At 32.2% G+C, this 11,834-nt stretch overlaps 1 protein-coding gene across 2 annotated transcripts; it reads left to right on the top strand.

The window, feature by feature from the left end:
- The first annotated feature begins 246 nt into the window (after positions 1-246).
- LOC111000119 (short-chain specific acyl-CoA dehydrogenase, mitochondrial) lies at positions 247-10,198 on the top strand. Of its 2 annotated transcripts, none has more exons than XM_022269473.2 (9): positions 247-394; positions 835-998; positions 2,258-2,516; positions 3,085-3,246; positions 5,273-5,339; positions 5,963-6,102; positions 7,697-7,788; positions 8,173-8,372; positions 9,117-10,198. In XM_022269473.2, exons 1-9 carry the CDS (start codon positions 358-360, stop codon positions 9,208-9,210), a joined length of 1,215 nt encoding a protein of 404 aa, XP_022125165.2. In that variant the 5' UTR covers positions 247-357; the 3' UTR covers positions 9,211-10,198. The 2 variants fall into 2 exon arrangements, with proteins under 2 accessions (XP_022125165.2, XP_022125164.2); XM_022269472.2 differs by having other exon boundaries at positions 5,951-6,102.
- Positions 10,199-11,834: the final 1,636 nt, after the last annotated feature.

Genomic DNA, 11,834 nt, shown 5'->3' with positions numbered 1-11,834 from the left:
CTTGGCCAACTATCAAAGTCAAAGTTTGTTGATCGTAAATGTTTCATTTTTATTTATTAATTTTGAAACATACGAATGTGTTTATTATTATTTCATTGTTTTATTTTATGAATGAAATTAACTATATGCTGTATTATACATGGCTAGGCCAAGAGAATAAATATATTACTATTTTATATGAATACATCTACAAATAATTAATTCAATATCTGTAAAAAATGTAAATGGAAGTAGTAGATTTTATATTTTGTAAATTCGGCTTGCCCTTGAATAATATTATCATATCGTAATCAGTATCGTTTAGCAGTTTAACGGTGACTCTAAAGCAAGCAGTACATACATTAATAAGTTAGTGAGATGGCTACAATTGCATTAAATAATTCAACTAAGGCCAGTATGTATTTTTTTAATGAAAATTATATTATTATAATAATATGTTTTAATAATAATAATAATTTATTATATCATTTCGGGAGTATATTTTTAGTAATTATATAAGAGAAAAATATAACTTAAGAAATACAGTATAAGGGGGTTGTTTTTAAGTTTCACAAAACCTAAACATTATTTATTTTTTTACCTAAGGATTGATTTGATTCATGTCATACATTAAGTCTAGACAAATTGATTTTAGTCAACTGAATTATGTTAACGTAATAATTAAATTATGCCAGTAATAATTGATTGTGTGGGTTTGAAAGATTTCTATTAATTTCTCTTGCTATGAGTATATGTGTTATATGTCCGGTATTCTATTAGAAATAATTACTGTTGTATTGATGCCTTGTTATCTTTATTTGACACTGTATTTGTTATTATAATTTTCTGTTTTAGTAAAATTGGCCAGCTGCACTAAGAAACTAGCAGTCAGATGTTTTACTACTCAGCTCACAGAAAAGCAATTGGACATCCAGAAGACAGTTAGAAACTTTACTAATGAGCAACTTAAACCTTATGCAGCTAAACTGGACAGAGAGGGAAGATATCCTTACAAAGAGGTAATTTATTATTTGGTATTGCTGTATTTCAAAACAACTTGCTTTTTATATTTTATTTTAGTTTCAATGACATAATCCTTTCCATACATTAATGTTATTTGTCAATGATATCAATACTAATTAATAATATGGACAATATTGACGCTCCACAAGTGATAATGATGTCTTAATGGCATTAATAAAATTGTATGATGTTTTAAATGCTCTGTAAATGTGGTAATTCAGCAAAGTACAAAGCAACAGGAAAAAGTTGTCCTGTTGTACCTTGCGTTGCATTCACATCAATGTTAAAGAATTGTTTAATGTTACCTTTTTGGTACATCAGAAAACCTAACTAAAATTAAATTCTCAGCTTAGAAAACTAGTTTTTTTTTGCTTTAGATATGATGTAATGGATGTTAAGTGTTAATAATATTGATTAAATTAAGTTATATTAGTTGTATGTCATTACTGTTGAAATGTATACCTAAATAAAATGTTATTAGTTTATCTCACCTTTATGTAACTGATAAACCATTTTATAGTTATATAAAAGTGTATTCAATTTTTTGATAACAGAGAGATTACTTCACTTCCAATGTTTTTTGACTATTGTAGGGTCTTAGAGAAGGACAAGCTTTTTCTTTTTGCCTTTTGTTGCAAAGGCCTCATCAAATTGCCACCATAAATTTGTGATCCCACCTTAGGAATGGTCTACCCCTTTTCCTCTTCTGGTGACCTGTGCATTAACAACTTGCTCCATTTTGACTGCCCTATCATGGCATTAACAGGCCACTTCCATGTTAGTTTTTTAATCATAATCTTCTGTTTTTGTGTGATTATTTATTTATTCATTGCATTCTCACATGTTTCAAGATTTGACATGCTACAAGTTACTAATTAGAAAAGTGTCACTATTAAAATTAAATTTATGGTTTACTGCCACACATTTACATACATTTTTGTTGTACTGAATATTACTTAATTTATATGTATTTAAATAAAATTCATGTTGGTAAATCTTTATCTAATTTTAAATAACTAGTACCTCTGGCCACAAAAACTGATTCCAAATACCCTTTTTTAAATTGGCTATTTAAAGTACTGAGAAAAATACAAATTGTCAACAATGCCATGTAAAGTACTTATGTTTCAACGTTTTTGTGACTCATAATGTTTCGAACATAAAATGGAATTATAAATTCAGTATGCGTAAAATAAATGACTCTATATTTTTATTTATATACGGGTGAATCCTTGAACTAAATGATATTATTTAGATAAAGAAACTGGCCGATGTTGGATTTATGGGGGCATGTGTCGATCCAGAATATGGAGGTTTGGGATACGACTATCTCTCTTTGGCACTCGTTGTTGAAGAACTATCGCGAGGGTGTGCCAGCACGGGTATGCTTCTCTCCATACACAACTTCCTCTACGCTAACCTGGTGAACGAGAAGGGTACACAGGAACAGAAGGAAATGTTCTTAAGGAATTTTACCCAGGGATGTATTGGGTGCTTCGCGTTAAGTGAGCCTGGTATGTTCTGGATATTCAAATATTATTTTTATTATAAAAAAAATATAAGTAAGTACATAAAAAATAAAAGAATGATAAGATTGAGACAATTATCTGAAGATAATTCTTGTGTGTGTGCCTTTAAATGTCATGGACATAAATATATACACGTTTGCATCCATATTATGTATATTTATCTTGAACACTTACAATCTACATAGCAAACTAAAAAAACTAAATGATAAATATTGACCATTATCCGATATTTATCATTTTGTTTCAATTTTCTGGGAAGCTTTATTTAAGATTGTTCTGAAGTCCAAAATAAGCAATAGTGTATTTTGGACATACATTGGTTTTAAAAATAATATAAATTAATTTGAGATTCGTAATTAAGAACGTTAGCGACTTGTACAAATTCGACTTTCCTTCAAGAAAAGAGCGTACCGTTATTGCGAGTTTCCATGGGCGGCGGTATAACTTAACATCAGGTGAGCCTCCTGCCCGTTTGCCCTGTTCTATAAAAAAAATGGTAATTTTTATTTAGGCGCCAAAAAGCTATTTAATAATAGAAATTAAAAAAAAACAGATGCCGGTAGTGACGCGGCAAATATCGGTACAACAGCAACAAAAGACGGTGACCATTGGATTATTAATGGCAAGAAGAGCTGGGTGACATCAGCTATAGAAGGCTCAGCCACTGTTGTGTTTGCAACTTTTGACCCAGCGCTGAGACATAAAGGCATTGTTTGTGAGTGCAATTTTATCTACTAATGAGTTATATAGAAAGGTATTATGTATATATAGGTTGCCTGGTTCTGGTAATATGCATTTGGAATATTACATATGATTTATCGATGATTGGTACGTGTGTGAACAATGATGCAATCAAGAAATGCATCATTCTTCACACACGTACCGAAAAACGTAATAGATTTATTGAAATATGAATGCCTGCGAATATAATCTCGTCCTAATCTTAACGATATACTGTGATAAAACATGAGAAATCATAAACAGGAAAACAATAAAAAAACTAAATATACTACTTAATTATTACTAAATATGTCACGTGATAACTGATAATACTAGAATAGAATATACGCACAATGTCAATACTCGGAACAAACGCAGGCTGCAATTTTTCCCTACTAGACTGTCTAAAGTTAGTAATTCTTTTTGGGTAAAGGGATACTCTTCTTTCATAAAATCCCAGAGGCTCTTTTTTCTGTGCCTTTTATTAAATTTAAGAAATGTATTAAGGAAAAGCTGTGTAAAAAGGCTTACTATAATGTTAGTGATTATCTTGTTGATAAAAGGGCCTGGGACTAGTGCTGGGCAGGCTACTTCTAATTAATTTGCTATATTTGTTTTAAATATTGTAGAATTGTTTGATGATTTGCTTTTTTTTTAAAAGAATACCGAGAGTTTTTTACGCTGGCTTTTTCTCTCGGCCAACACCCTCTGTCTTCTTTGCCGATGTGTAGGGATGCCTAAGGGTTCGAATTTAATGACGTGGAATAAGTGATACCATGATGATCTTGTGTTCCAAAATAAACGTTTTTAATTTTTATTTTTTAAGTAGGTTTGTAAAATTATTAGAAAATAAAAAAACGGCTTAATGTAACGTAATGTTCCGTGCCTCTCTACATATCGTCGCATTCGATGGGACCACTGAGAAAAGCCCATTCTTTCTTAGGTGTCTCTTCTATCGCATTTTCGTACGCTTTCACCGCATCTTCAGGGGTCATAAAGCGAATACCTCGAATTTTCTCTTTAGTTCTTGGGAATAAATGAAAGTCGTAGGTCATTATCTCGACACATTCATAGACAAGTATTTAAAAGTCCGTTTTGCGCAGTGAGATAAAGCATTGTCGTGGAGAAGGAAGATCCTGCTTCGAGGGCGCTGCTGTCGAATGTTTTCCAAAACAACAGACAAACAGCAATTGACATACCAGTCTGCAGTAACTGCCTTTCCATCTTTTAGCACAGATGTCGAGAAATGAAACTTTCCGACCAAAGAAAGAGGCAATCATCTTTTTTCCTTAACTTCTTCCATTCGAAAAGAAACCCACTGAGCTGCTTGTCTTTTGGTTTCGAGTTCGTAGCAATATATCCAGCTTTCATAACCTGTGACGATGTCAAATATAGCATTTGAGTTACTGCCGTTGAACATATCTACACCATTTTTCGACACCTGTCCATGCGAAGGTGTTAATAATATTTTTTTTAACTTTTACGTCATACCAATGCCTAGGCTTGCCCGTATCTGCTGATAAGTCACACTCTTATCTTCCTCGATCATGCGTCGCACAGCACTGATGTTATCTTCAGTTGCTGCTGTTAAATGACGTCCCTCACGGGTACCTTCATTGAGATTTCTACTTAAACTCGTTAAACCAATTTTTAAAGTTGCAGGAGATAGGGCTTCATTTAGTAATGCTTATCGCAGCCTATCATCAAAGCTTAAATATAAGTATGTAAATAAATCATTGACCGAAAATTTTCTTGCGTTAGGTTATATTTACGTGTGACAAGAGTTATTCGCTAATTCAGAATAACAAATGACAAATGAATGCAAAATACATTAGGTTACCAAAGAGTTCTAAAATTGAAATTCATATAAAGTTTTTCTTAGAAATGTTTCTAACTGCTCAGTTCTAAACATTTTCAGTGTACCTGCGCCATGGGCAAAAAAAAACATTCTCAGTGTTATAAAGAAATGTACGAGAACAACTACGTACCCCTGAAATGTGAAATTAATTAATATTTTCCAGGTTTTCTAGTTCCACTGGACTGTGAGGGTGTTTTTCGTGGTAAGAAAGAAGAGATAATGGGAGTAAGGTAATAATTAAAATACTATTTGCCTAATTGAACTTTCCATCTTTAATTGCTTTTACTATCGGTTAATTGTCGTTAAGAAACGATATCGAATAAGAATGAATCCGATATCCAGATTTCCTCCACTCACACTTTGAAATTAATTTTTTCTTAGTTTGAATAACTTATGAATGTATACAAACAATGATTTTTTTTATTTTTCTTCCTGTTTGTTATGTTATATCTTATAGGTCATAAGTCACATAAATCTTGTATTTTATTTTTCTTAATGTTTTGGAATTTTGAATTATTTATTATTATTCCAATGTTACAGTGTTGACAACCTTTAAATACATTTATAATAAGTTCCTTGGATGGCAAAATAAATTTAGATCACAAAACCGGCAATATGTGTTCTGCGATTCATTTTTATGCTATTATGCTAATATGATTTTCAGATAAATAAAGCGATAATTTGATGAATTGAATGTATTTATTGTGTCCAATTGCCTAAACTACTTTGATCAATTTTTTTAAATTCTTACTTTTCCACTCCAATCTGGAACTCTTTCTCTTCCGCTTTACCAAAAACCTTAATTTCCGAAATAAGGGGTCCGAATAACTTAGATATCAAGCACTACCCACAGGGCGGCAACAGCTTGCACCGTAACCCTGGAGGATGTCCGTGTGCCTAACAGCTTCGTGGTGGGTCAACCAGGAGAAGGCTTTAAGATCGCAATGGGACAGCTTGACCAAGCTAGGATTGGCATTGCTGCGCATGCTGTAGGTAAGAGATCTTACACATGTTTAATTAAATATATAAATTGTCTGTATTCGATACATTTAAACGATTATTTTTCGTTCTGTACTTGTGTCACACAGAAAAACTACTTAAAAGATTTGCTAAATTTATCATGGCTTTATCGAATTAAATTCTAATTTATGGGAAAAAGTCATACATTTTATATATTTCCTTATTTTCCTCTTTGCTGGTGTTTTGTAAAAACACGTTTTAAAAAATCGTTTTAAAGTTAAAACAATATGTAAGTGAATCTATTTTATTAGATTCCAGGACCAGATAAGTTCAATAACACGATTTATTGACATATGTATAAATATATATTTTTTAATACCGTTGCTCAAAAAGTGGCATATTGCAGGGAGGTATAGCGTTCGGAAAGTGAGCTATTACACACTCGTGCTTTTTCTTTGCCATTCCCGCACTCGTGCGTTTTCTTTGCCAACTGTCAAAACAATGTGTATTAAAAAGAAAAAACCCACCACGAAGGTTTTATTAAAAAGATTCATAGAAGTTTTTATGATATATGATTTCTAAATATTATAATAATTGGATTCAATAAGTTCGATTAGGTTTCTTTTCATTTCATATCAATTAAAAAAATATTAAAAAGAATTTTATAATATATGCAAATACGTATTTTTAAAAAGTTTACTAATAATTGGATTCAATAAGTTAGGTTAGGTTTATTATATTTCATATCAATAAAAAAAAATTAAAAAGAAAAAACTAACCATGAAGTTTTTACTAAAAAAAATCACAGAAGTTTTTATGATTCATGCAAATATTTTAAAAATAAGCTACTATTTGTTTAAATATCAGATTTAATGATTGGACTCAATGAGTTAGATTTGGTTTTCTTTCAATAAAAATAGTCTACTGAAGAATTGGCTGTATGGGCCAAGTTCCCTTTGCCTACCCAGAATGGGTGAAGAAAAGAAAAAACAAGCTTTGCTAATATTCTTTGCGATTGGCGCCATTTTCCAAAAATGTTCTTTCGAGTTGAGTTATTTGTTGCACAAAATGAGTAATTTCGACGATATTTTATTTGAATGAATACCACCCGAACGCAGTATAATTGCATAAAATGCTTCGGAGAACAATTTACCGGAAACATATAAGTCGCTACATATCTACGTGCAACGAATTTATTCCGTAGAGAGAATAGAAAAAAAGCAAATATTTTAATTAAATTGCTTAATTTTTTCGCAACTGTATTAAAAATAGTCGTTCAGTACACGTGCGGAACCGTCATTGCAACTCGTCCCGACTGTCAACCCTCACCTTCAGCTGCGCCTCGGCTCGGGTAGACATTCGTCGGAACTCGTTGCAATGACAGGCTTTCCGCACTTGTAATGAAATGTACTATTTTATTAGATAGTAACGGTTTTAAACTGACTTTGACGGTGTTAATTTATGACATGTAATGACAATGAATGCTGAAAGTAACGCCACTGCTCTGCGCTTACAACATGTAGGAGTCATAAGCACAAAACATAACTAAGAATGTATTTTATTTGGCTTTCCGTCGAAACTATAAATTTTTTTAAATTTATTTTTTAGAATTTGAATTTGTTTACAGGCATATCTCAGGCTGCTTTAGATACTGCAATAAGCTATGCTAAAGAGAGAGTTGCATTTGGAAAAAGTTTATCAAGACTACCCTCAGTTCAAGTAAGTATTAATAACTACCTTACTTTCTAAAGACAGAAATTGAATTTCATTTTTAAAATAGGAACATATTATCTGCATTTATTTACAAAATTTCCCTTAATCTCGTTTCAAAGATATCGTCTGATTTTCTATAAGAATAGTGTTAATTTTAAAAACTCTAAAAACACATTCTGAAATTGCGATTGGTATGGAATTGATATTTACGTGTGGGAAGGTACTACAACATAGATTCTCCATAAATTCGACATCAAACCGATGGCAATTGAAACAAAAGGCCTCGTCCAAAGTTTTAAAAATCAAATATTTCTCGCGAAGAAAATTATAATATTAACTTTAAACTATAAGCAATGTTTCTCGTCTTACGTCATTCCATTTTGACTCCAGGACCGACTAACAGAAATGTCAGTTATGATTGAGACGTCGCGCCTTCTTACGTACCGAGCGGCAACTCAGGTTACGACAAAAAATAGCGCGATGGCAAAGTATGTGGCTGGACGAAATGCGGCCGCGGTGGCTGATCACTGCGTACAAATAATGGGAGGGAATGGATTGTCCACTAAATATAACGCTGAGAGACATTATAGGTAAGTTATATTTTGTTATTTATATGTAACTGGAGGCAAACGCAAGAAGCTTAGCAGTGTTACCGCCGCCCATGAACACTGTCATTGCCAAAAGGCTGGCAAGTGCGTTGCCGACCTTTTAAAATTGCTACGCTCTTTTCTTGAAGTATTAGGTCCAATTGGTGAAGGTCGGAGAAACTGCCTTAAGAGAAGCTCAGAGCGACGGTATTTTGTATTATACCTTGACGTCCGATGATGAAACTGCAGTTATTAGTCCAAGGGATCAACAAACCGGTCAGAAATTAACTGGTCGTCAATGATTCAATTATTTATACATTTATGTCTTACTACTTTCATAGGTCTAACTAACTTTTTGCAAGCAATGTCCATCGCTGTTTACGACTTCAAAACATCAATGGCACTCGAAAGGACTAAAATTAACATTACATTGCTCCTTCGCTTCACAAAGTATTCATAATTTGTAAGCTTCATAAATCTTTAAGTGGTGCATTAAACGGGTATGTTTTCGTATACTATGGTAGGAAAAGCCGAAGGAAATTTTTTATATATCTTTAGACTTTATGGATATTTGTAAATTATTTTCCGTCAATTTTACTTCGGATTCAATTTTAAGGGATATGTTGTTACTTCGGAAATGGAACATACAATTTTTTTTCATTATAATAATGGTGCTAGATCTGAACACTGACATAAAAAATATAAAAGCCTTTGACATCAGTAAATACAGTTTTCTTATCTTTTCAGAGACGCAAGGGGAACTCAAATCTACGGCGGCGTTACGGACATCCAGAAACGTTTAGTCGGACATTTCCTACTCAAAGAGAATGACGCTTTGTGATACAAACATATAAAAAAGTATAAATATTACAATATATAAATAATTTTTTTAACTTAACGTCGCAAATTTGTCAATAAAAAACACAATCATATGTGCATTTAAATTCAAAGTCGTTTAATTCTTTATTAAAATGTGTGTTACATAACAGAATATACAGAGTAACATCGCAACGTAATTATATAAGTTAAATATAGAAAAGTATGTTTTCATGCTTATATATAATATTTGTTTAATAGTTTTAAGGCTGAAAAGCATTTGTAATAGGTGCAAGTGTACATATATGGCATTCCATATATCCAAGTCCTATAGTTAGTCACAGATTATTACAGTGTCAAGTATATACGTCAATATCAGTTTTGACAGCACACAGATTATATCTGGTTACAGAACGATATTTGTTTTTGGTTTCGTTTATTCCAAGTACAATTTTTTATCAAGCGTCTGAATGCGAAAACTCAGTCCACCATTTAATTGGGTTTATTATGCTCATAGAATTGTAGTATCAAGTTATTGGAAAAATTCACCCCCAATCGCACAAACAGCTCTCATCTCAATGAAATAAAAATCTATATAAAATCATAATTGTGAAATATAATCAAATTGTTATATAATAATTAAAAGTGGAAAGTAAGTACATTTTACAAGTTAATTTTAAGTACAATCAGTATAAAGTTTGATTGAGCGCCTAAAGAAAAATTGGCATATCGACGCTTATTAAATGTTTGTCTTATATGTTTAGTGAAAACTTTAAATACCAGATAGAAACGTGTTCTTTGCGCAAAGTCGAAGTTTTATAACATAGTTTTAAAAAAATGTGCTTAATTTTATTAAACTGAGCAAGTGTATTTTCTATAGTCTATGCTGTATAGTGTTACGAATTGTTAAGGTAATTATATGGTCAAACTAATTTAATGTATACAGGGCTTAATTTTAAAATATAATGTACCAATTTTGCTCCTTCGATTTTAAATATACTCGAAATTGTTATTTTTGTATGTTGTTGACATATTAAAGTTTATTTTTATTTATTTTATTTTTTTGTAACTCCTCTGATTGTAAAAGATAAACCTACGTTTGCCTACTAATACTTTGCCTTCGCTAATCGAAGAAAGGATACATCAAAAAAATATTAATAGAATTTATATTCGGACGTCCAGGCAGAATACGAAATTTCACGCGTATCACCTCGACATCCGCCGTTCCACAACTGAGCAAATTTCAAGGCAGTTTTTCCCACGCACCACCACTTTGTGGAACCAGCTGCACACTGAAGTATTTCTGTACCAATTCGACTTAGGGTCCTTCAAGAAAAGAGCGTACCAATTCTTAAAAGGCCGGCAACGAACTCGCGAGCCCTCTGACATTGAGAATGCTCATGGGCGGCGGTGTCACTTAGCATCAGGTGAACCTCCTGTCCGTTTGCCCTCTGTTCTATTTAAAAGTCTTGATTTCGATTTGTCAACTGACTGACGTGTCAACACGTATTGCAGTCGCTGTTAGCCAATCACAGTTAACTTGGGGGTTTTCTCCCAAATGTAGGAATCAAGTATATGCAAATTATATTAAGCCTAGAAAGTTCAAGTGTGAATATAACTGAATTATAAAAAGCTAAAAGATCGAAATTTAATACTTCATATTTTACATATGATACATATTTGAAATTACCTCTCAAACCAAGCCTAAAACAAAAACTTGAGGGGTTTTCAAATCGATCTTTAGATGTATTTGAAGTTGGCTTGTTCTGGATTAGCAGAATGTTATCTTTCATCTTGCTCTCTCACACTAATAATGAGAGAAATACCTGACACAGAGAGGTCCACTGTGACTCTTCGCTCATGGTTCTCCACGGGTTCCTCAACGGAATTTTGTCACTATGATAATTGTATTTACATAAAATAAAAACTTAACTTATCATTAAAAAAAATTTATAAAAATTATGCTTCTAAATTTACACTCACTGCAGGCAGTTCTCAAATCAAGAGCGTAAAATACATTAAGAACTGACTATAAAAACTCCGTCACTCTTTCAAATCGCTAAATTGCTTGTAAGCGACCATTACATCATTCTCCTCATCGCGTGTTAGAGATTGTAATTAAATAAAAAAATGTTGAATATATAATATTCAATGATTGTATTTAAATTAAAATACGTATAAAAGATACTTTATTACAATATTATGAACATATCAAATGTTTATATGTAAGCGAATTCTCAACAGTCATTAACCAATACTAACCGCTGCCCACACAGCAGTTAGATTGGGTAGTTAGTGGTTACATGGTCGCATCATTTAACCTTATATTCAGCAGCTAATCGTGTAATGATGACGTATTATGGTTTATTAGGAGCCTTTTGTTATATAAATATAGGTTACATTAATTTTTTTATTAATTAAATTACAAGTTTCGCTAAAAAGTTCTATCCCATCCCAAAATTTTATTGCTGTTTTTAATGATGATTAATTACGAAATTCTTCGTACATTATATGTATATTCGTTTCTCTCCTATGGGTGTAGTAGTGATTAGCTTCCTGAGACCTGTTAAACAGAAAATGTCATGCATTATCGAACCCAATGTTTTAAGTCTTGTACCAATAAGTCACGATCCGCACCAGATGAATTCT

The sequence above is a fragment of the Pieris rapae genome, chromosome 10, assembly GCF_905147795.1.
Source record: "Pieris rapae chromosome 10, ilPieRapa1.1, whole genome shotgun sequence".
NCBI lineage: Eukaryota > Metazoa > Arthropoda > Insecta > Lepidoptera > Pieridae > Pieris > Pieris rapae.
This window is presented reverse-complemented; position numbering and strand designations above follow the sequence as displayed.

Bases quoted from the DNA above. Each gene is read 5' to 3' on its own strand.
- LOC111000119 (XM_022269472.2), top strand. From the start codon at position 358: ATGGCTACAATTGCATTAAATAATTCAACTAAGGCCA. The intron at 6,103-7,696 runs GTAAGAGATCTT...ATTTGTTTACAG, and splicing joins CATTGCTGCGCATGCTGTAG to GCATATCTCAGGCTGCTTTA. The intron at 7,789-8,172 runs GTAAGTATTAAT...TTTTGACTCCAG, and splicing joins CAAGACTACCCTCAGTTCAA to GACCGACTAACAGAAATGTC.